Here is a 23,675-nt window from a genome sequence, read left to right as displayed (position 1 = left end):
TCTCTCTCCCTCTCTCTCTACACCTCTCTCTCTCTCTCACCTCTCTCTCTCCCTCTCTCTCTACACCTCTCTCTCTCTCCCTCTCTCTCTACACCTCTCTCTCTCCCTCTCTCTCTACACCTCTCTCTCCTCTCTCTCTCTACACCTCTCTCTCTCTCTCTCTCCTCTCTCTCTACACCTCTCTCTCCCTCTCTCTCTACACCTCTCTCTCTCCCTCTCTCTCTACACCTCTCTCTCTCTCTCTCTCTCTCTCTACACCTCTCTCTACACTCTCTCTCCCCTCTCTCTCTACATCTCTCTCTCTACACCTCTCTCTCTCTCTCTCCTCTCTCTCTCTACACCTCTCTCTCTCTCTACACCTCTCTCTCTCTCTACACCTCTCTCTTTCTCCCTCTCTCTCTACACCTCTCTCTCCCTCTCTCTCTACGCCTCTCTCTCTCTCTCTCTACACCTCTCTCTCTCTCCCTCTACACTCTCTCTCTCTCTCTCTCTACACCTCTCTCTCTACACCTCTCTCTCTCTACAACGCTCTCCCTCTCTCTCTCTACACCTCTCTCTCTCTCTCTCTCTACACCTCTCTCTCTCTCCCTCTCTCTCTACACCTCTCTCTCTCTCTTTTGCAAATAGGCTGTGATTTTTTTTTTTTCTTAAAACTGCATTGTTAGTTATTAAGGGCTTGTAAGTAGCATTTCACTGTTGTATTTGGCGCATGTGACAAATACAATTTCGATTTGACTTAGAATTAAATACTAATTAAACGAAAAATGACTTATTAGTGCCTTTGAATTCATTTCTAGAAACACCAGTTTGGCCATTCTGTGGCTTCTGTCTCATGTGATGGTGGCTGAAGAGCAGGTCAGCAGCAGTGAATATCCTCTCCATACTTGTAGAACCACTGGGGATGCTAAACACCCTTTTGGACACTCTTGCCAGGCTGGGCAGAGATGCAGAGTTGTTTGAAATGTTTTCTATAGGTAGGCCTAAAGGTTTTTAGGCAAAATATGCCAGGCCTATTGGGCCAAAATCATTATGGCCTATTGTATTGATAATAGAACCAAAATTTACGAAACGTTTAATTAAGAAATCCAATTTTTTTGCTTATAAATACTTTGATACAATGACACAGTTAGTTATCTATCTGCCTCGTTCCTTTCTTTTAGCATGTGCACATAGTAAGTATGTATGCCATCATGCTTTCAGGATATGTGTCTTTTCAGATTCCACAATGATTCTTAAGTTGTGGACATTACATCACTACACTCCCTCTCTTCTTTGTTGTGGTCATTACATCACTACACTCCTTCTCTTCTTTGTTGTGGTCATTACATCACTACACTCCCTCTCTTCTTTGTTGTGGTCATTACATCACTACACTCCCTCTCTTCTTTGTTGTGGTCATTACATCACTACACTCCCTCTCTTCTTTGTTGTGGTCATTACATCACTACACTCTCTCTTCTTTGTTGTGGTCATTACATCACTACACTCCCTCTCTTCTTTGTTGTGGTCATTACATCACCACACTCCCTCTCTTCTTTGTTGTGGTCATTACATCACTACACTCCCTCTCTTCTTTGTTGTGGTCATTACATCACTACACTCCCTCTCTTCTTTGTTGTGGTCATTACATCACTACACTCCTCTCTTCTTTGTTGTGGTCATTACATCACCACACTCCCTCTCTTCTTTGTTGTGGTCATTACATCACTACACTCCCTCTCTTCTTTGTTGTGGTCATTACATCACTACACTCCCTCTCTTCTTTGTTGTGGTCATTACATCACTACACTCCTTCTCTTCTTTGTTGTGGTCATTACATCACCACACTCCCTCTCTTCTTTGTTGTGGTCATTACATCACTACACTCCCTCTCTTCTTTGTTGTGGTCATTACATCACTACACTCCCTCTCTTCTTTGTTGTGGTCATTACATCACTACACTCCCTCTCTTCTTTGTTGTGGTCATTACATCACCACACTCGCTCTCCTTTGTTGTGGTCATTACATCACCACACTCCCTCTCTTCTTTGTTGTGGTCATTACATCACCACACTCCCTCTCTTCTTTGTTGTGGTCATTACATCACCACACTCCCTCTCTTCTTTGTTGTGGTCATTACATCACTACACTCCCTCTCTTCTTTGTTGTGGTCATTACATCACTACACTCCCTCTCTTCTTTGTTGTGGTCATTACATCACTACACTCCCTCTCTTCTTTGTTGTGGTCATTACATCACCACACTCCCTCTCTTCTTTGTTGTGGTCATTACATCACTACACTCCCTCTCTTCTTTGTTGTGGTCATTACATCACCACACTCCCTCTCTTCTTTGTTGTGGTCATTACATCACTACACTCCCTCTCTTCTTTGTTGTGGTCATTACATCACTACACTCCTCTCTTCTTTGTTGTGGTCATTACATCACTACACTCCCCTCTCTTCTTTGTTGTGGTCATTACATCACCACACTCTCTCTTCTTTGTTGTGGTCATTACATCTCCACACTCCCTCTCTTCTTTGTTGTGGTCATTACATCTCCACACTCCCTCTCTTCTTTGTTGTGGTCATTACATCACCACACTCCCTCTCTTCTTTGTTGTGGTCATTACATCACCACACTCCCTCTCTTCTTTGTTGTGGTCATTACATCACTACACTCCCTCTCTTCTTTGTTGTGGTCATTACATCACTACACTCCCTCTCTTCTTTGTTGTGGTCATTACATCACTACACTCCCTCTCTTCTTTGTTGTGGTCATTACATCACCACACTCTCTCTCTTCTTTGTTGTGGTCATTACATCACCACACTCCCTCTCTTCTTTGTTGTGGTCATTACATCACTACACTCCCTCTCTTCTTTGTTGTGGTCATTACATCACCACACTCTCTCTCTTCTTTGTTGTGGTCATTACATCACCACACTCCCTCTCTTCTTTGTTGTGGTCATTACATCACTACACTCCCTCTCTTCTTTGTTGTGGTCATTACATCTCCACACTCCCTCTATTCTTTGTTGTGGTCATTACATCACCACCTTCCCTCTCTTCTTTGTTGTGGTCATTACATCACCACACTCCCTCTTCTTTGTTGTGGTCATTACATCACTACACTCCCTCTCTTCTTTGTTGTGGTCATTACATCACTACACTCCCTCTCTTCTTTGTTGTGGTCATTACATCACTACACTCCTTCTCTTCTTTGTTGTGGTCATTACATCACTACACTCCCTCTCTTCTTTGTTGTGGTCATTACATCACTACACTCCCTCTCTTCTTTGTTGTGGTCATTACATCACTACACTCCCTCTCTTCTTTGTTGTGGTCATTACATCACTACACTCCCTCTCTTCTTTGTTGTGGTCATTACATCACTACACTCCCTCTCTTCTTTGTTGTGGTCATTACATCACCACACTCCCTCTCTTCTTTGTTGTGGTCATTACATCACTACACTCCCTCTCTTCTTTGTTGTGGTCATTACATCACTCACTCCCTCTCTTCTTTGTTGTGGTCATTACATCACCTCCCTCTTCTTTGTTGTGGTCATTACATCACTACACTCCCTCTCTTCTTTGTTGTGGTCATTACATCACTACACTCCCTCTCTTCTTTGTTGTGGTCATTACATCACTACACTCCTTCTTTCTTTGTTGTGGTCATTACATCACTACACTCCCTCTCTTCTTTGTTGTGGTCATTACATCACTACACTCCCTCTCTTCTTTGTTGTGGTCATTACATCACTACACTCCCTCTCTTCTTTGTTGTGGTCATTACATCACTACACTCCCTCTCTTCTTTGTTGTGGTCATTACATCACCACACTCCTCTCTTCTTTGTTGTGGTCATTACATCACCACACTCCCTCTCTTCTTTGTTGTGGTCATTACATCACCACACTCCCTCTCTTCTTTGTTGTGGTCATTACATCACTACACTCCCTCTCTTCTTTGTTGTGGTCATTACATCACTACACTCCCTCTCTTCTTTGTTGTGGTCATTACATCACTACACTCCCTCTCTTCTTTGTTGTGGTCATTACATCACCACACTCCCTCTCTTCTTTGTTGTGGTCATTACATCACCACACTCCCTCTCTTCTTTGTTGTGGTCATTACATCACCACACTCCCTCTCTTCTTTGTTGTGGTCATTACATCACTACACTCCCTCTCTTCTTTGTTGTGGTCATTACATCACCACACTCCCTCTCTTCTTTGTTGTGGTCATTACATCACTACACTCCCTCTCTTCTTTGTTGTGGTCATTACATCACTACACTCCCTCTCTTCTTTGTTGTGGTCATTACATCACTACACTCCCTCTCTTCTTTGTTGTGGTCATTACATCACCACACTCTCTCTTCTTTGTTGTGGTCATTACATCTCCACACTCCCTCTCTTCTTTGTTGTGGTCATTACATCTCCACACTCCCTCTCTTCTTTGTTGTGGTCATTACATCACCACACTCCCTCTCTTCTTTGTTGTGGTCATTACATCACCACACTCCCTCTCTTCTTTGTTGTGGTCATTACATCACTACACTCCCTCTCTTCTTTGTTGTGGTCATTACATCACTACACTCCCTCTCTTCTTTGTTGTGGTCATTACATCACTACACTCCCTCTCTTCTTTGTTGTGGTCATTACATCACTACACTCCCTCTCTTCTTTGTTGTGGTCATTACATCACCACACTCTCTCTCTTCTTTGTTGTGGTCATTACATCACCACACTCCCTCTCTTCTTTGTTGTGGTCATTACATCACTTCCCTCTCTTCTTTGTTGTGGTCATTACATCACCATCACCACACTCTCTCTCTTCTTTGTTGTGGTCATTACATCACCACACTCCCTCTTCTTCTTGTTGTGGTCATTACATCACTACACTCCTCTCTTCTTTGTTGTGGTCATTACATCTCCACACTCCCTCTATTCTTTGTTGTGGTCATTACATCACCACCTTCCCTCTCTTCTTTGTTGTGGTCATTACATCACCACACTCCCTCTTCTTTGTTGTGGTCATTACATCACTACACTCCCTCTCTTCTTTGTTGTGGTCATTACATCACTACACTCCCTCTCTTCTTTGTTGTGGTCATTACATCACTACACTCCCTCTCTTCTTTGTTGTGGTCATTACATCACCACACTCCCTCTCTTCTTTGTTGTGGTCATTACATCACTACACTCCCTCTCTTCTTTGTTGTGGTCATTACATCACTACACTCCCTCTCTTCTTTGTTGTGGTCATTACATCACCACACTCCCTCTCTTCTTTGTTGTGGTCATTACATCACCACACTCCCTCTCTTCTTTGTTGTGGTCATTACATCACCACACTCCCTCTCTTCTTTGTTGTGGTCATTACATCACCACACTCCCTCTCTTCTTTGTTGTGGTCATTACATCACTACACTCCCTCTCTTCTTTGTTGTGGTCATTACATCACCACACTCCCTCTCTTCTTTGTTGTGGTCATTACATCACCACACTCCCTCTCTTCTTTGTTGTGGTCATTACATCACCACACTCCCTCTCTTCTTTGTTGTGGTCATTACATCACCACACTCCCTCTCTTCTTTGTTGTGATCATTACATCACCACACTCCCTCTCTTCTTTGTTGTGGTCATTACATCACTACACTCCCTCTCTTCTTTGTTGTGGTCATTACATCACTACACTCCCTCTCTTCTTTGTTGTGGTCATTACATCTCCACACTCCCTCTCTTCTTTGTTGTGGTCATTACATCACTACACTCCCTCTCTTCTTTGTTGTGGTCATTACATCACTACACTCCCTCTCTTCTTTGTTGTGATCATTACATCACTACACTCCCTCTCTTCTTTGTTGTGGTCATTACATCACTACACTCCCTCTCTTCTTTGTTGTGGTCATTACATCACTACACTCCCTCTCTTCTTTGTTGTGGTCATTACATCACTACACTCCCTCTCTTCTTTGTTGTGGTCATTACATCACCACACTCCCTCTCTTCTTTGTTGTGGTCATTACATCACTACACTCCCTCTCTTCTTTGTTGTGGTCATTACATCACTACACTCCCTCTCTTCTTTGTTGTGGTCATTACATCACCACCTTCCCTCTCTTCTTTGTTGTGGTCATTACATCACCACACTCCCTCTCTTCTTTGTTGTGGTCATTACATCACCACACTCCCTCTCTTCTTTGTTGTGGTCATTACATCACCACACTCCCTCTCTTCTTTGTTGTGGTCATTACATCACCACACTCCCTCTCTTCTTTGTTGTGGTCATTACATCACCACACTCCCTCTCTTCTTTGTTGTGGTCATTACATCACCACACTCCCTCTCTTCTTTGTTGTGGTCATTACATCACTACACTCCCTCTCTTCTTTGTTGTGGTCATTACATCACTACACTCCCTCTCTTCTTTGTTGTGGTCATTACATCACCACACTCCCTCTCTTCTTTGTTGTGGTCATTACATCACCACACTCTCTCTCTTCTTTGTTGTGGTCATTACATCACCACACTCCCTCTCTTCTTTGTTGTGGTCATTACATCACTACACTCCCTCTCTTCTTTGTTGTGGTCATTACATCACCACACTCCCTCTCTTCTTTGTTGTGGTCATTACATCACCACACTCCCTCTCTTCTTTGTTGTGGTCATTACATCACCACACTCCCTCTCTTCTTTGTTGTGGTCATTACATCACCACACTCCCTCTCTTCTTTGTTGTGGTCATTACATCACCACACTCCCTCTCTTCTTTGTTGTGGTCATTACATCACCACACTCCCTCTCTTCTTTGTTGTGGTCATTACATCTCCACACTCCCTCTCTTCTTTGTTGTGGTCATTACATCACCACACTCCCTCTCTTCTTTGTTGTGGTCATTACATCACCACACTCCCTCTCTTCTTTGTTGTGGTCATTACATCTCCACACTCCCTCTCTTCTTTGTTGTGGTCATTACATCACCACCCTCCCTCTCTTCTTTGTTGTGGTCATTACATCACCACACTCCCTCTCTTCTTTGTTGTGGTCATTACATCACCACACTCCCTCTCTTCTTTGTTGTGGTCATTACATCACCACACTCCCTCTCTTCTTTGTTGTGGTCATTACATCACCACACTCCCTCTCTTCTTTGTTGTGGTCATTACATCACCACACTCCCTCTCTTCTTTGTTGTGGTCATTACATCACTATACTCCCTCTCTTCTTTGTTGTGGTCATTACATCACCACACTCCCTCTCTTCTTTGTTGTGGTCATTACATCACCACACTCCCTCTCTTCTTTGTTGTGGTCATTACATCACCACACTCCCTCTCTTCTTTGTTGTGGTCATTACATCACCACACTCCCTCTCTTCTTTGTTGTGGTCATTACATCACCACACTCCCTCTCTTCTTTGTTGTGGTCATTACATCACCACACTCCCTCTCTTCTTTGTTGTGGTCATTACATCACTACACTCCCTCTCTTCTTTGTTGTGGTCATTACATCACCACACTCCCTCTCTTCTTTGTTGTGGTCATTACATCTCCACACTCCCTCTCTTCTTTGTTGTGGTCATTACATCACCACACTCGCTCTCTTCTTTGTTGTGGTCATTACATCACCACACTCGCTCTCTTCTTTGTTGTGGTCATTACATCACCACACTCCCTCTCTTGCTCTTGGTCCTCCTCTTTGTAAGTCACCCTGATTTAGCACCTGTGTGTTTTATCAGTTTATTTATGACAATATTTAGACAATAGCTGAAGCAAGGGGCTATAAATAGCAGCACACAAGTAGACTACAAATGCATGCTGGGCCAGGCATGCCCTGAGCTGGTGAAGGGAGCGCTACTTGGAGCAAAATTGGAGTGGGCGAGAAGGCCAACGCTCCAGCTTTTGGGAATCTCGCTCCATGCTCCGGTCAAATTGGGCACGCTCTGCTCTAGCTCTGCTCCACTCACATACTCTGGTACATAAACGTAAAATAGTCAACCCAAGTCGAAGCTCTTTTCTTTCGTTCCACCTTTCTTCTCACACACACACTCACAGACAGCCACACACACACACACTCACAGACAGCCACACACACACTCACAGACAGCCACACACACACACACACACACTCACAGACAGCCACACACACACACACACACACACTCACACAAATGCACATGAGAAAAGCAGAGATGAAACGTTTGGGCTTTATTTGGATTCATAGATCTTGAATTGAAAATACTTTTGTAATTCTGTTCTCTTTCCCTCGTTATTTTCGCCTATATATTTTACTTATTGTCCTCCATGGTTTCATTGATCCAGCTAATGTATTTAGCCACACGGGTATACACTCCATATCTACCAGTCTGCCCACAACCCACACCCCAACTGACAATACCTGCAGCCCAAAACAGTTTAGTGCTACCATCCCTCAAGACGTACGCCCCTCCACCATCCCCCGTACAGGAGTCCTTGCCCCCCTCAGGTACTCCAGCACAGAACATGTTGTCTGTCAGAACAGGGATCTTCTCTGTTGGCGTTGCTGCTTTTGCTCTGTTGACAGAGTCTTGGCACTCATCTTCTTTCACTACTGGTAGACGTATGTACCTGAGATTGTTGGCAATGATATCATCTTCTTTCACTACTGGTAGACGTATGTACCTGAGATTGTTGGCAATGATTTCCTCTTCTTTCACTACTGGTAGACGTATGTACCTGAGATTGTTGGCAATGATATCATCTTCTTTCACTACTGGTAGACGTATGTACCTGAGATTGTTGGCAATGATATCATCTTCTTTCACTACTGGTAGACGTATGTACCTGAGATTGTTGGCAATGATATCATCTTCTTTCACTACTGGTAGACGTATGTACCTGAGATTGTTGGCAATGATATCATCTTCTTTCACTACTGGTAGACGTATGTACCTGAGATTGTTGGCAATGATATCATCTTCTTTCACTACTGGTAGACGTATGTACCTGAGATTGTTGGCAATGATATCATCTTCTTTCACTACTGGTAGACGTATGTACCTGAGATTGTTGGCAATGATATCCTCTTCTTTCACTACTGGTAGACGTATGTACCTGAGATTGTTGGCAATGATATCATCTTCTTTCACTACTGGTAGACGTATGTACCTGAGATTGTTGGCAATGATTTCCTCTTCTTTCATGCCAAAGCCTGACACCATACTGATAAGGGATAGAGGTCAGGGAAGAGGTCAAGGAGTTACTCAGAAAACTATTGCCTTACATTCATTAGCTTACCAAAGAACATTGATGAACTATGGACTGCTAAGGACTGGTTGTGCAGTTAGGATACTTTAGATTTTACAATATAATTCAAGGATGTCAAAAAGAAGTCATGAAATTTGTAGGTTGCACTCTTGGCGCATTGACTACTTCCATGATAAGAATTAACACATTATGAAATGTGGGTCTATCTATCCCTTCAAAATGCACTTCCTCTGTGTTCTTATTGATGTCTTTAATAATATAAACATTAATATTGATGTTCAGCTTTCTCATTTTTAATAAAGAACACGACAAGTCTGGCTCTCACCCCATCTGGCCAATGTTGTAAGTAGCGTTCTCTGGTGGCAGACACAATGGCATAATGGCAGCGTGGAATGTGAGTGGTTGTTGGAGTTTTATCAGGGCAATGTCATGATTGCAGTTAGCATTGTCTGGGGTTTTGTATTCAGGGTGGGGGTGGAGGGAGGTGACACCAAGTGGGGTTAGCTTTGCTAGTTTTTCTGCATCATTGTCTCCCAAAAAAACCTTAAACAAAACATAATTCAACTTCAGTATAGATCTTCAACTTCTTCAAATCTGACACCACTGAAGGACTTCTACACACGTAATTTGAACATTAGCTTGTGGTAGCTTTACCACAGTACTGAAGACTTCTCTTTGCCTGTTGTTACTCCAGATATTTAAGTGGACTATATCTTTAAAAACATAAGCAGGAAATACTTCTGTTCTACAGTGTCCAATGAATTGATTGATGGGTGTCACAATCTACCTACCCGAACTTTCTCCTTTAGCACAAGTTTGCCCTGATGCACCAGGTTATGAGCTGCAGTCATGATCCAGTGGTCCCCGATCACCATGGCCCCTCCTTTGCCTCCCTCCACACTGAGCATCACCTGCCAGGGGATGGTTTTGCCTGGGGCTTTGTCTCCCCCCATGATCCTCTGAAAGGCTGAGAGGGACACCGTGGGCCGTCCACAGACTGGGGGTGGGGGGTAAAGTAGTGATAAGGGTCACACAAATACATACAGGATGGTATTTGGAGTATATGGTAAGGAAAATGGTACTTAAGGAGTTACCTGGGATACATGAGGGAATGACAGGGGTGTCAAGGTTGTCTCTCCATGTTCTATCTGCTGCACAAGTGTAGCTCACAGACAGACGGACGGACGGACGGACGGACGGACGGACAGACAGACATATATTATTGTTTAGTGAGCAAATGTGTGTGACTGATGAAGGATAGTTAAAACATCACACCAGTTGCTCCTCCAAGGAGTGAGTAGAAGGGTTCATTGCAGTGGTACTGAATGACGGAGAGGTGCTGGTTCTGAGAGCCAGATATGAACTTTACCCCTCCATTCAACAATGCTTCAGGTTCCCCACAGTCAATTACTGCACAGGAGAGAGGGAGAGAGAGAGAGAAACCAAAATACATCTGTGTTTAATATGGAACTTGACTCATGGGAATGTATTAGGTTGTGATCATAGAAATAGAATCCATTTCTATGGTTGTGACTCACTGTGGCACTCAGGGAGGGAGAGGTGCCACTGCCCATTCTTTTGACACATGGAGGCATAGCTCTTGATCTCTCTGCCATCCTGAGAGACAGAGACAGAGAGACAGACAGAGAGAGAGAGGGAGAAGCGATACACTGATAGTTTAGCTGCTCTTCACAGGGGATATTTCCAGGAAAAGAGCCCTTGTAGAAAATGAAAGACTAAGTATAAACAAGAGAAAGAGGGTGGAGGAAGTATGAGGTAAGAGAATGATAAGAGGCAGGGTAAAAAGGGATTGTTTAATCTCACCAGGAGTTTGTAGCCAGGGTCACAGCTGACTTGGATGTAGTCTCTGTAATAGTATTGGGGAACGTTTGGGGTGACTCTTCCATTGGTGATAGAACTGGGTGAAGCACACTGCACCCCTATGAACAACGACACACATATCAGGATTTCAGACCAGGGCTTTTTTAGTTAGGCTTCAACTTTGACCTGTATTCTCTGCTTTATTTCCAGGAGGTTTTACCTTCTCACCTGTTTCGCCCTTCACCAGTTTGCATCTGCCCTTCCTTCATACTCTCCCTTGCTCTGTCTTTCTCCCTCTCCTCTTTCATTATTTCCCTCTACCTCTGTTCTCCCTCTCTATGCATTTCCTCCTCCCTCTCTCACTCTGAGTAGTGTAGTGCAGGCTCCAGCCCTGGCTCAGACCAGCCCAGTCAGTGTGGTAGTCTAGCTGGACAGTGTAAGAGTTAGTGGGCATTAGTCCAGGACTCTTCCCTCCACACAGCTTCTGGGGTTCCTTGTCGGGGATGGACACCTGGGCGAGGCAGAGGAGAGATGTAAACAAACACAAAGCATGCTGTCCTGAACACACACACACACATATGCATGAACACACACATTCAATACTTCATTCATGTACTCTATCTAGAGGTGAGGACATTAAACACATGTAACCAGTGGTCCGGGCAGTGTACAGTGTTACCTGTAACCAGTGGTCTGGGCAGTGTACAGTGTTACCTGTAACCAGTGGTCAGGGCATTGTATAGTGTTACCTGTAACCATTGGGGCGACAGGGTAGCCTAGTGGTTAGAGCATTGGACTAGTAACCGGAAGGTTGCAAGTTCAAATCCCCGAGCTGACAAGGTACAAATCTGTCGTTCTGCCCCTGAACAGGCAATTAACCCACTGTTCCTAGGCCGTCATTGAAAATAAGAATTTGTTCTTAAAACTTGTTATGGACTAGGTCCCTGTGGCGGGATCAAATCAGCAGAAATTTTAGAGCGCCACCTAATAGTTTTCGATAAAACTCAAACTTTCATTAAAACACACATACAAGGTACTGAATTAAAGCTACACTCGTTGTGAATCTAGCCAGCAAGTCAGATTTGTAAAATGCTTTTCGGCGAAAGCATGAGAAGCTATTATCTGATAGCATGCACCCCCCAGAATACCAGACCGTCAACAAAACAACAGATTTTGCGGTAGCCGGCGCTACCCAAAACGCAGAAATAAAATATAAAACATTCATTACCTTTGACAAGCTTCTTTCTTGGCACTCCTATATGTCACATAAACATCACAATTGGGTCTTTTTCCCGATTAAATCCGTCATTGTATACCCAAAATGTGATTTGCTGAAGACCGGTCTGATCCAGAAAAATGCCCCTTTACAAGACTCAACGTCACTTTTTAAAATTACAAAAGTTGCCTATAAACTTTTACAAATCACTTCAAACTACTTATCTAAACCAACTTTAGGTATTAATAAACGTTAATAATCTATCAAATTGATCACGGGGCGATCTGTATTCGATAGCAGCAAGTCTTGAAATCATACTCCATGTTTTCACTTTCATAACATCCTGTGGTGTACTCGATGAAAGGAAGTGCTTACACGTCACCAAACCAAGGATAAAGCAGCCCCAAAATGACAGCATTGGCGACATCGTGTGGAAGCTGTAGGCGTTTACAGGGGATCTCCATGTATTTTCCTCAGCCTTAGACAATACATTGACTGGCGGATGAATATTATTTTTGTATTTTTGGTGAACAGTTTTTCGAAGGATTTTGACTCCTAAACACGTTCTGTTATAGCCACAGACACGATTTAACCAGTTTTAGAGACTTCAGAGTGTTTTCTATACACACACACTTATCATATGCATATACTATATTCCTGGCATGAGTAGCAGGACGCTGAAATGTTGCGCGATTTTTAACAAAAAGCTGCGAAAATTCGCAGCCTCCTTAACAGGTTTTAACTGACTTGCCTAGTAAAAAAATAAAAAATAAAATATATATTTTTTTTTAATTGGTCAGGGCATTGTACAGTGTGACCTGTAACCATTGGTCAGGGCATTGTACAGTGTGACCTGTAACCAGTGGTCAGGGCAGTGTACAGTGTTACCTGTAACCATTGGTCAGGGTAGTGTACAGTGTTACCTGTAACCATTGGTCAGGGCATTGTACAGTGTGACCTGTAAACAGTGGTCAGGGCAGTGTACAGTGTTACCTGTAACCATTGGTCAGGGCAGTGTACAGTGTTACCTGTAGCCAGTGGTCGGGGCAGTGTACAGTGTTACCTGTAGCCAGTGGTAGAGGCAGCTGGGTCCATTCTGGGTGCCTATGTGCTCTATGTGGAAGCTGTCAGTGAAGTTGAGGTTGACGATGAACCCAGGCTCCACAGAGATGACGTACTGACAGGCAGGCCGTGGGGTGATGGGTCAGGGTACCCTGGGCTGGACAGTGTCCCCCCTGGTTCATCAAATATACCCCTACCACAGGACACTGGCCAGGGAGAGAGAGATGTTCACAAGATGTATAGAACTACAGTACACACACACACACACACACACACACAGATAGATAGAGAGTAGGTGTACTCACAGACACAGGTGCGCTGGTCAGGGCGGAGCTCGTAGCCATGGCGACAGGAGCACATGTAGGAGCCCAGGGTGTTGTGGCAGATCTGGGAGCAGAGTGGACCAGAACCATCCTCAGGGTCTGGAGCTGAACACTCATCTATGTCTGGGATAGGGATGTAGAGAAGAGAGATGGAGGGATGGCGAGAGGGATGGAGAAGAGAGGTGGAGGGATGGAGAAGAGAGGTGGAGGGATGGAGCGAGGGATGGAGAAGAGAGGTGGAGGGATGGAGCGAGGGATGGAGGAGAGGTGGAGGGATGGAGAGAGGGATGGAGTAGAGAGGTAGAGGGATGGAGAAGAGAGGTGGAGGGATGGAGAGAGGGATAGAGAGAGAGGTGGAGGGAAGGAGAGAGGTGGAGGGTTGGAGAGAGGGATGGAGAAGAGAGGTGAAGGAGAGAGGGATGCAGAAGAGAGGTGGAGGGAAGGAGAGAGCTGGAGGGTGTAGCTTAGCATTACACCTTGATATCACCTTCACTGAAGGTGAAGATGAGATTTGCCTGGTGTTTCTGGTTTAACAGTGTTGCCTTGGATTATGTACGTAGTACTGTTGTGAGCATCTCCAGTCAGGTTGGTACGGACTGCACTACCTTTGGCCTGATAATGGGCGGAGAAGCCGAGGTGATGGTATGGCTCGGGGTTCGTGTTGTCTGTCTGAAGGACCAGGGTGAGCCTGTTGCCTGGAGACAAAAGTGGCCGGTTGCCTGGGTGATGTCCATCAGAATAATTCTCCTGACCACAGAACTTTGCAAGGACCTTCTTGTCATATAAAACCTGGAATGACGGAGTGAAAGAAACATTTAATACATCCTACATTGTATAATAAGGTATCGAAGTGTTCTTTTGAAGTCCACTGACCGTGAGGGAGTCGTAGTAGCAGTCGGCTGACGGCCTGATGTCCAGGTGAGTGAAGCTGAGCTGGAGCTGGTAGCCCTCAGGTACACTGAGGTCCCACTGTTGTGACAGGGCAGCAGGGTACGGCTGGGGGAACTGGGGGGACTGGACCACCCCATGTAGGGCTGGCAGGGACCGGGCCAACCGCCAACACTCACACACAGACACACACAGCAGCCTGGAGCAGACCAACACAGGGAGAGAGGGCTGAGATGGGAGGTATAGGAGGAGTGTGTCACAACGAGGTAAATACAGCCCCATGAAACATGTCTGTATGATGACTGATCAGATAGAGAGCTATTTTCTGATCTGTGACCAGGAAGCAGAAGAAAACATATTCTAATGATGCTGTAGGAATCATATGTTTTTATCATCCTTCAAGATTAATACTCAATAAAGGTTAAAACCACTGGTGTGCTGCGTAATGTAAACAAACAGGTTATACTTCATTTGAACTCTTTCTCACACGTGCTAGTCACATGACACAATGTACTAGTAATGGAATAAACGGCATACACCTTCAGGCAGCTGGTCTGATTATGACAACTGACTTTACACACTCACTTAAGCAGTTGTTGTTTACATTCACTTACAGTGGGGATAACAAGTATTTGTTCTGCCGATTTTGCAGGTTTTCCTACTTACAAAGCATGTAGAGGTCTGTAATTTTTATCATAGGTACACTTCAACTGTGAGAGACAGAATCTAAAAGAAAAATCACAAAAATCACATTGTATGATTTTTAAGTTTAAATTTGCATTTTATTGCATGACATAAGTATTTGATCACCTACCAACCAGTAAGAATTCTAGCTCTCACAGACCTGTTAGTTTTTCTTTAAGAAGCTGTTCTCCACTCATTACCTGTATTAACTGCACCTGTTTGAACTTGTTACCTGTATAAAAGACACCTGTCCACACACTCAATCAAACAGACTCCAACCTCTCCACAATGGCCAAGACCAGAGAGGGTGTAAGGACATCAGGGATACAATTGTAGACCTGCACAAGGCTGGGATGGGCTACAGGACAATAGGCAAGCAGCTTGGTGAGAAGGCAACAACTGTTGGCGCAATTATTAGAAAATGGAAGAAGTTCAAGATGACGGTCAATCATCCTCGGTCTGGGGCTCCATGCAAGATCTCACCTCGTGGGGTATCAATGATCATGAGGAAGGTGAAGGATCAGCCCAGAACTACACAGCCGGACCTGGTCAATGACCTGAAGAGAGCTGGGACCACAGTCTCAAAGAAAACCATTAGTAACACACTACACCGCCATGGATTAAAATCCTGCAGCGCACGCAAGGTCCCCCTGCTCAAGCCAGCGCATGTCCAGGCCAGTCTGAAGTTTGCCAATAACCATCTGGATGATCCAGAGGAGGAATGGGAGAAGGTCATGTGGTCTGGTGAGACAAAAATAGAGCTTTTTGGTCTAAACTCCACTCGCCATGTTTGGAGGAAGAAGAAGGATGAGTACAACCCCAAGAACACCATCCCAACCGTGAAGCATGGAGGTGGAAACATCTTTCTTTGGGGATGCTTTTCTGCAAAGGGAACAGGACGACTGCACCGTATTGAGGGGAGGATGGATGGGACCATGTATCGCGAGATCTTAGCCAACAACCTCCTTCCCTCAGCAAGAGCATTGAAGATGGGTCGTGGCTGGGTCTTCCAGCATGACCACGACCCGAAACACACAGCCAGGGCAACTAAGGAGTGGCTCCGTAAGAAGCATCTCAGTGGCCTAGCCAGTCTCCAGACCTGAACCCAATAGAAAATCTTTGGAGGGAGCTGAAAGTCCGTATTGCCCAGCGACAGCCCCGAAACCTGAAGGATCTGGAGAAGGTCTGTATGGAGGAGTGGGCCAAAATCCCTGCTGCAGTGTGTGCAAACCTGGTCAAGAACTACAGGAAACATATGATCTCTGTAATTGCAAACAAAGGTTTCTGTACCAAATATTAAGTTCTGCTTTTCTGACGTATCAAATACCTATGTCATGCAATAAAATGCAAATTAATTACTTAAAAATCATACAATGTGATTTTCTGGATTTTTGTTTTAGATTCCGTCTCTCACAGTTGAAGTGTACCTATGATAAAAATTACAGACCTCTACATGCTTAGTAAGTAGGAAAACCTGCAGTGTATCAAATACTTGTTGTCCCCACTGTAGCTATAGCCAATGGGTTCAAGTACAGTGTAACCACACAAACTCACCAGATGAACGGATGGGTCGAGTCCATGTTGAAGGTCCTGGCCACAAATGTTTCTGTTGTTATTGTTTTACTGTTGTGTGGCTATTGCTCACATGTATTAGACTTGAATTCCCTGCAGTCTGTGTGTCCCAATAGAGACCTATGGTGAGGTATTATGCTAGACTACGAGTCTAAAAGTCATGTTAAAACCTGCTCTGTTTGACTTAGCTGAAATAGACGAATGAGAAGGGGGGGGACGAGGGAGAGAGTGAAAGGGCCCAAGAGACAGGGTAGTGGTGGTGGTGGAGTTATAAGACTACAATTGACCAGTTCTTAAAGGTAAAACCTTTTGTACGTTAATGTCAAAAGAGAGAGAGAGAATGGGAGGAAAGTGTTGTGTGTTCAGTGCTCTTCCCATAAATTCTGTTTGAATAGTTTGTGTTGACACATAGGGACAAACTCCATGCTGGTCTGAGTATGTCAGTTCAGGTCACATGATGCAGGGATGTACTGTAGTGCTGCTGTAGCCGGTGCTATACCGCACCGCTGTATCTCTGCGTTGTGTGTGGTTGATAGAGACTATAAACTTGGAATTTGGAGATCAGGTAGTCAAGCAGAACTGACTCTCTGCATCCTGCATCCAAAAGGAAATAAAACATTTGTAGAGCACATCTGTTCTGAGAATCGTCGCCTCTTTCTACAACAGATGCACAATAGGAGGGACTGGGATCATTCGAGGAGCTAGCCATCGTTCACACATACAATAGCCTGCTAATAGCTAGCTATTAACCACATGTTGAATTCAGAATGTTGACATCATCCTAAAAAGTACAATTACAAGTGCATCTTAACAATACCATCCACTTATGAGTAACCTCTAAATATACATCATTATTCATGAACAAAACACTGTGTATGACTTTGTACTTAAAAGAATCTAACTTTTCTGAAGACAGAAAAAGCGTGTCTACCTCTCATAGTGCATCAAAATGATTTGAGCACGAGCACGCCGGGCAAAACGTAAGTACACACTCCCCTTCTCCCAGGATGCAGGCATGCATAACACATCAACACAACATATTGATATATGAACCTGGTGAAATTCACACAGTACTTTAACAACTGTTACATTCACCCCTCCTGAATTTCACCAACCTTGTAAAACAACAAAATAACCTACCAAGCTCAAGGCTTAATTCTGAATTCAGCTCAAAGCTACCCATAGGGTTCAGGGCAAGTGAAAATTGGTCAGGCCTTCAACTGCCCCTAGATGCATAGTGCCTCTTACACTATATCTACATTCTTAGCCTTAAAAAAAAGAATCCTGTACTAAATCATCTCTGTACTATGTTAAACTTACACCTTCTGGTGGATTGACTCTATTAGTCTCTTTACTGGTTTAACTACCCTCCCCGCCCTTGTGCGACCTGCCACTGGGCTAGGGGCCATGGTAACTAACGGTGGCTCTGGCCTTAGATCATTGATCAGAGGTGGGTTTGAAGGAATCAGCTCCAGAATCTCAGAGGTGCTTCCCCGGTCATTTTCCTCAAGAAAACAAGGTTCTTCTGGCTCTGACTTTCCATCCGATGTCCAGAGCTTGGAGTAATCGCTTGAATCACCCGCCAGCCAGGATGCACTTTCCTCCCCAGAGTCTTCCATGTCTTCCCTGTCCAGTCCATCACCGGAGTGGGTGACCTCTCCTGCATCTACATTGATTGAAGGCCCTGCAGCATCACTGTCATTGAAGTGCACTGAATCATCAATTTCAAATGGCAGGAAATTCACCTGCAGCAGTAGATTCCTGTGAACCACTTTCTCTCTGCCGTAACGGTCTTGGATTATGTACGTGTCAGTTTGTGGATTGACTGAAGTCACTGTGAAAATCTCGGGGTTCCACTTGTCAGCCAACTTGCGGTGGCCCCTTTCACCCTTGTGGGCGATGAGGACACGATGCCCCATGGACAAACCGATGCCTTTAACCCACTTGTCATACTCCCGACCTTGTCGTCTCTGTTGCTTGTCAGTGTGCCTTTGGGCAACACTCATAGCTTCCTTCAGCCCAGTGATCAGAGTCTCGACATACTTGTTGCAATCCACAACACTGGAGTCGTCCAAAACATTGCAGAACATAACATCCACTGGTAGCCGAGGGACTACCAAATATGAGAAAGAATGGAGCATAGCCCGTAGTCTCATGAACAGTGGCATTGTAGGCAAATGTTAATGACTGGATTTGTTCAGGCCAATGTTCTTTGGTTTTCAAGGGCAGACTCCTGAGCATGCTACCTAAAGTCCTGTTGAAGCGTTCAGTTTCTCCATTCCCCATTGGGTGATATGCTGTGGTTCTTGACTTTTGGACACCGGAGAGCTTAAGCAGTTCTGCTATTAGCTCACTCTCAAAATTTGCGCCTTGATCAGTATGTATCCTTGATGGAAAGCCGTAGACACAGAAGACATGATCCCACAGTTTACGAGCTACTTGCTTGGCTGTCTGGTTTCTGCATGGCCATGCATGGGCAAGTTTAGTGAAGTGGTCAGTCACCACCAGAACATCAACTGAGTTCTTCTTACTGTCTTCCGCTGTCCAAAAATCCAAACACACCAACTCCATGGGAGAGCAAGTTTTGATGCTTTCTAACGGGGCTCTAGCCGCTGGCTCTGGAGTCTTTGCTAGAACGCATCTCTGGCAGCAGCGCACATACTCCTTGATGTCTCTCTCCATTGCAGGCCAGAAAAATCTCTGTCTGGCCAGAGCTAGAGTTCTAGCTTGGCCTTGATGTCCTGCAAGGTCGTGAATGCCAGTCATCGCTTTGAGTCTCAACACCTCTGGCAAGACATACTGGAACCTTCTCCGGTCTGTGTGACTCTCCTTAATGACACGATACAGAACTCCCTCTCTCAGGATCAAGCGATCCCAATGTTTCATCAGCAACAATACTTTAGAAGAAACACTGTATCGATCTCGTCTGGTGGGCCGTTTCTTATTGAAGACGAAAGGGATGACCTTGGAAGTCACAGAGTCTTGCAGCTGGAGATCTCGAAGTTCCTCGTGCGAGAGTTCAGGCAAAGTGTCAATACCAGGAGAAAGCAGCCGTTGGGTGTTGGAACCAAGCTGGATTGCTTGCATCTCCGTTGAACATTCCCAGTCAATATGGAGCTGACATATGGCCTTCACTTCAGCAGTGAAGTTATCTCCTGGGGATAAGAAGCCCAACGGAAGGCATCTTGGACATCATCATTCAGTGTCCCAACAGCCTCAGACAGAAGTGCTAGGTAGGACTCCCTCATCAGTCTCTGCGTGACAGTCACTGCAAAGGGGATGCTCAGTGCATCTGCTACTGTATTCTTGCTGCCTGGGATACGCTTCAAATCAAAGTTGTACGGTGCCAGCTTGGCAACCCATCTTTGCTCGCAAGCATCCAGCTTGGGTTTTGTCATGATGTACGTTAACGGGTTACTATCTGTCCAGACAGTGAACTCGTGCCCCTTAAGCCAGTGACTGAATTTCTCACACACACTCCATTTCAGTGCTAGAAATTCAAGTCTGTGTGCTGGGTACCTTCTCTGCGACTTACTCAGGGTCTTGCTCGCAAATGCTATGGGCCTTGCCTTATCTTCACCTTCAGGTACTTGGCAAAGCACAGCCCCAAGACCATCCAAGGAAGCGTCAGTGAAGAGAATGAACGGCCTCTCGAAATCAGGGTGAGCTAGCACGACACAATTCAAAAGAGCTTCAGCTTCTGTAATGCAACGACACACTCCTCAGTCCAATCCGATAGCGTCAGCTCCCGGAAAATCCCACTGTTGCCCTTCTTCCCATCTCTTCTTCTTCTCTTTTGACCCCCAGTGAGTGCAAACAAAGGTCTGGCTATAGCAGAACAGTCAGGAATGAAGTGCTGGTAATATAATACCATACCCAAGAAGGATTTCAGCCTCCGAGCAGAGGGAGTGCATCCATCTGCCTCCATCAGCTGAGCTTGGCTCACCTGGGCAATGGCCTCCACCTTCTCAGGATCCACTGACACAGCGTCCTCTTTAATGATATGTCCGAGGAATTTCACTGTTCTTCGTAGAAAGTGGCATTTTTTGGGTGCTAGCTTGAGATTGTTGGCTCTTAGACGGCTAAACACAACTTCAAGTCGCTGTAGAGCCTGTTCCTCGGTGGGTGCAAAGAACAACAAGTCATCTAGGTAACAAAGGAGATTTGAGAAGTTTAGGTCCCCAAATATACTCAACATCATTCTCATGAGAGGCCGGGCTGTTACACAGACCTTGTGGCATGCGATTGTACTCATAAAGTCCCATTGGTGTGGTAAAGGCTGTGTACTTCCTGTCCTCTTCGTGAACTGGAATGTTATAAAATCCTGAGGTCAAGTCCATGGTGCTGAAAACAATGCACTGCCACCAAGGGCTGCGAGGCAATTTGCTTGATGAGGAAGGGGATGAGCGTCCTTCACCGTTCGTGCATTCATCCACCTGAAGTCAGTGCATAACCTCAGACTCCCGTCTTTCTTCCATACCATGACTAAAGGGGAGGCATACTCACTAACTGACTTGCGTATAAGACCTACTTCTTCCATATCTGTCAATACCTTTCTCAGCTTCAGGTAATGAGCAGGCGGAACTCTTCTGTATGGTAGCCGGAAGGGTCTGTCATCAACCAGGTGGATACGGTGAACATAACCCCTGGCTTCTCCGCAGTCCAGATTATGTCTTGAGAAGATGTCTTCATATTTTGTGATGGTATTCACAAGCTTTTCCTTCCACTGGTCAGCTACCTGGCATCCATAAATGTCAATGTCTACTATTCCTAGTTCAGACAGTCTTTGTTTCAGATTGTGGCAGCCATTGTCATCCTGCTTCTGTTCCATTGGGGTTTTCCTCACTTCATGAAGGCCCTGAAAGATTGTTGCATCCTCAACAGCCAAGCATGTAGACACATCTGCCAACTTCATGTTACGTCTTAGGGTGAGATGTTTGTCAGAACAATTTACTACCTTTAAAAGGGACCCAGCCATCTCCCCACATGGGTGTAATAACTCTACCCACGAGTATGTTTCTGGGCATGACCTTTGACCTGGTAGGTTCGACTATTACAGTGCTGCCTGGAGACAATGCCACATTTTTAGGAAGTTTACCCCAAACTAAGTGTTCAGTCTTGGGCGAAAGAGTCACAGCTTGAGTGAGCTTCACTGTCCCAATCTTGCCATCGACTTGCTGTCCCTTCCATCTTGTGACACTTGTCATCATCTGCAGAAACTGCTCAGCCTCTGGTGAGTGGGTCTAGTCATCCATGTTGTTGACGAGCTTCCAGTATTCGTCAGTGCCTTTCATCTCATGCAATAGATGCTTAATGACATTCGATCCCAGGATGAGATCATCACGCTGTCCAGGAACAACTAGAGTGGGCACTTTAACATCAATCCCATAGATTTGCATCTCCAAATCATAGAAACACTTTGTTGAGGTCTTCTTCCCCCCACACCCCACTAATACTAACTCTGTGGGAGGCTGATAATGCTGAGAAAGGGCACCTGCTTCCAAAAGTCTCTGCTCCGCATGTTCACTTAATGTACAGGCCATAGACCCAGTTTCAAGCATGCCCTTAAGCTGCACTTTCCCCATGTACAGACACAGAGGTGTAAAACAAATCTGAAAAAGCCTCAACCTCTTGTGAACCTAACATAACAATGTTCTCTCCTTCTTTCGCATCAGAGCACAACATCTCATACGTTTTCTCAAGATCATCAAATTCTTTCTTGGGGGTAGACAGTTGAACACCAACATTTCCCCCCTTCACCTGTGGGCGTGTCAGTTTAACGGTTTCTCTGCTGTTGTGGTGGGCATCTCTCACCACCGGGATTGGCATAGCGTTCCCCCGGTTTAGGACAATTTGACTTCCAATGATCTGGGGAAAAGCACCGGAGGCACAGGTTCTCATGTCTACAGTGCATCACAGTGGAGTGATCTGTTGAGCCACAAACCCTGCATTCCCTACGCCTGAAGAGCTGGGTGGGGAAAGATGGTGCCTTGGCCTGTGTCTGTGAAACCATAACGGGTGGTATGCTCTTCTCTAAGGTACGTTCAAGCAGGTGAATGAGTCTGTGGATACTTGCACTCTGCCCATCTTGTTTGGCGCTTGATGTGAGAGAAGTGTCACTGCACGCACCAGCATTGACCCCACCCTCACATGGAGTTATCTGGGGATGTACTGTTACTTGCTTTGAGGATACAGCGGTAGATTGACACATGGTGGCCTTCCTGCGGCGTTCATGTTCATAGATTCTCTCCTGTACTTCACTCGCAGTCCATTTCTCAGCAGACTTCTATTGGAATAGTGCTGCCAGTTTGGGGTCAGGGCAGTATGTTACAAACATCCTAACGACATAAGAGTTGGAGCTGTCAATCTTCTTACCTTGTCTCTTAAGGCCCTCGTCAGCGACATCTACGGCCTTGTTCAATCGAACCCAGTACTCCATAACAGCCTCTCCGGGTACAGGTTTAGTATTGTAAAAATCAGCCAAGGGCATGCATGAATAGGCCAATTCACTGAAATTCTGTTTCAGAATGTCAAATACAATCTCTGGCTTCTCTGTAGGATCAACTGTTGTCTCATTGCGTAAATGTATCTTTACCATGTCTCTTGCTTTGCCAGATAATTGACTAATCATCTCATCTGATTGTTCCCCAACAGGACATCCCTTCCTCCTCAAGTATATTCTCATCAACTCCTCCCATTCATGAATGGAGCATTTGTCTGTACCATCTCCTCTATATGTAGGAGGTTCCTTTATGTCTGATTGCATGATGAACTTAATTTGACTGAGATCTACATATCCTACTGACTCTGAATGATGATCACTTATCTTTTCTGTACTTACTGGTGGCTCATAAGTACTGGACCTGCCACTCTG

The 23,675-nt window shown here is 44.9% G+C and overlaps 1 protein-coding gene across 1 annotated transcript; it reads right to left on the bottom strand.

Annotated features, from left to right (window-relative positions):
- Window positions 1-8,103: 8,103 nt before the first annotated feature.
- LOC112247622 (complement C1r subcomponent-like) lies at window positions 8,104-14,842 on the bottom strand. The gene is given in 14 exon segments (XM_042304991.1): window positions 8,104-8,596; window positions 9,137-9,190; window positions 9,561-9,778; window positions 10,027-10,232; window positions 10,330-10,404; window positions 10,511-10,645; window positions 10,774-10,852; window positions 11,060-11,175; window positions 11,420-11,567; window positions 13,336-13,460; window positions 13,463-13,540; window positions 13,640-13,780; window positions 14,263-14,446; window positions 14,531-14,842. Coding segments are annotated over 14 exon segments (2,175 nt in total). The 5' UTR covers window positions 14,828-14,842; the 3' UTR covers window positions 8,104-8,277.
- Between the last annotated feature and the right edge of the window lie 8,833 nt (window positions 14,843-23,675).

Source organism: Oncorhynchus tshawytscha, linkage group LG23, assembly GCF_018296145.1.
Source record: "Oncorhynchus tshawytscha isolate Ot180627B linkage group LG23, Otsh_v2.0, whole genome shotgun sequence".
NCBI classification, from domain to species: Eukaryota; Metazoa; Chordata; class Actinopteri; order Salmoniformes; family Salmonidae; genus Oncorhynchus; species Oncorhynchus tshawytscha.
This window is presented reverse-complemented; position numbering and strand designations above follow the sequence as displayed.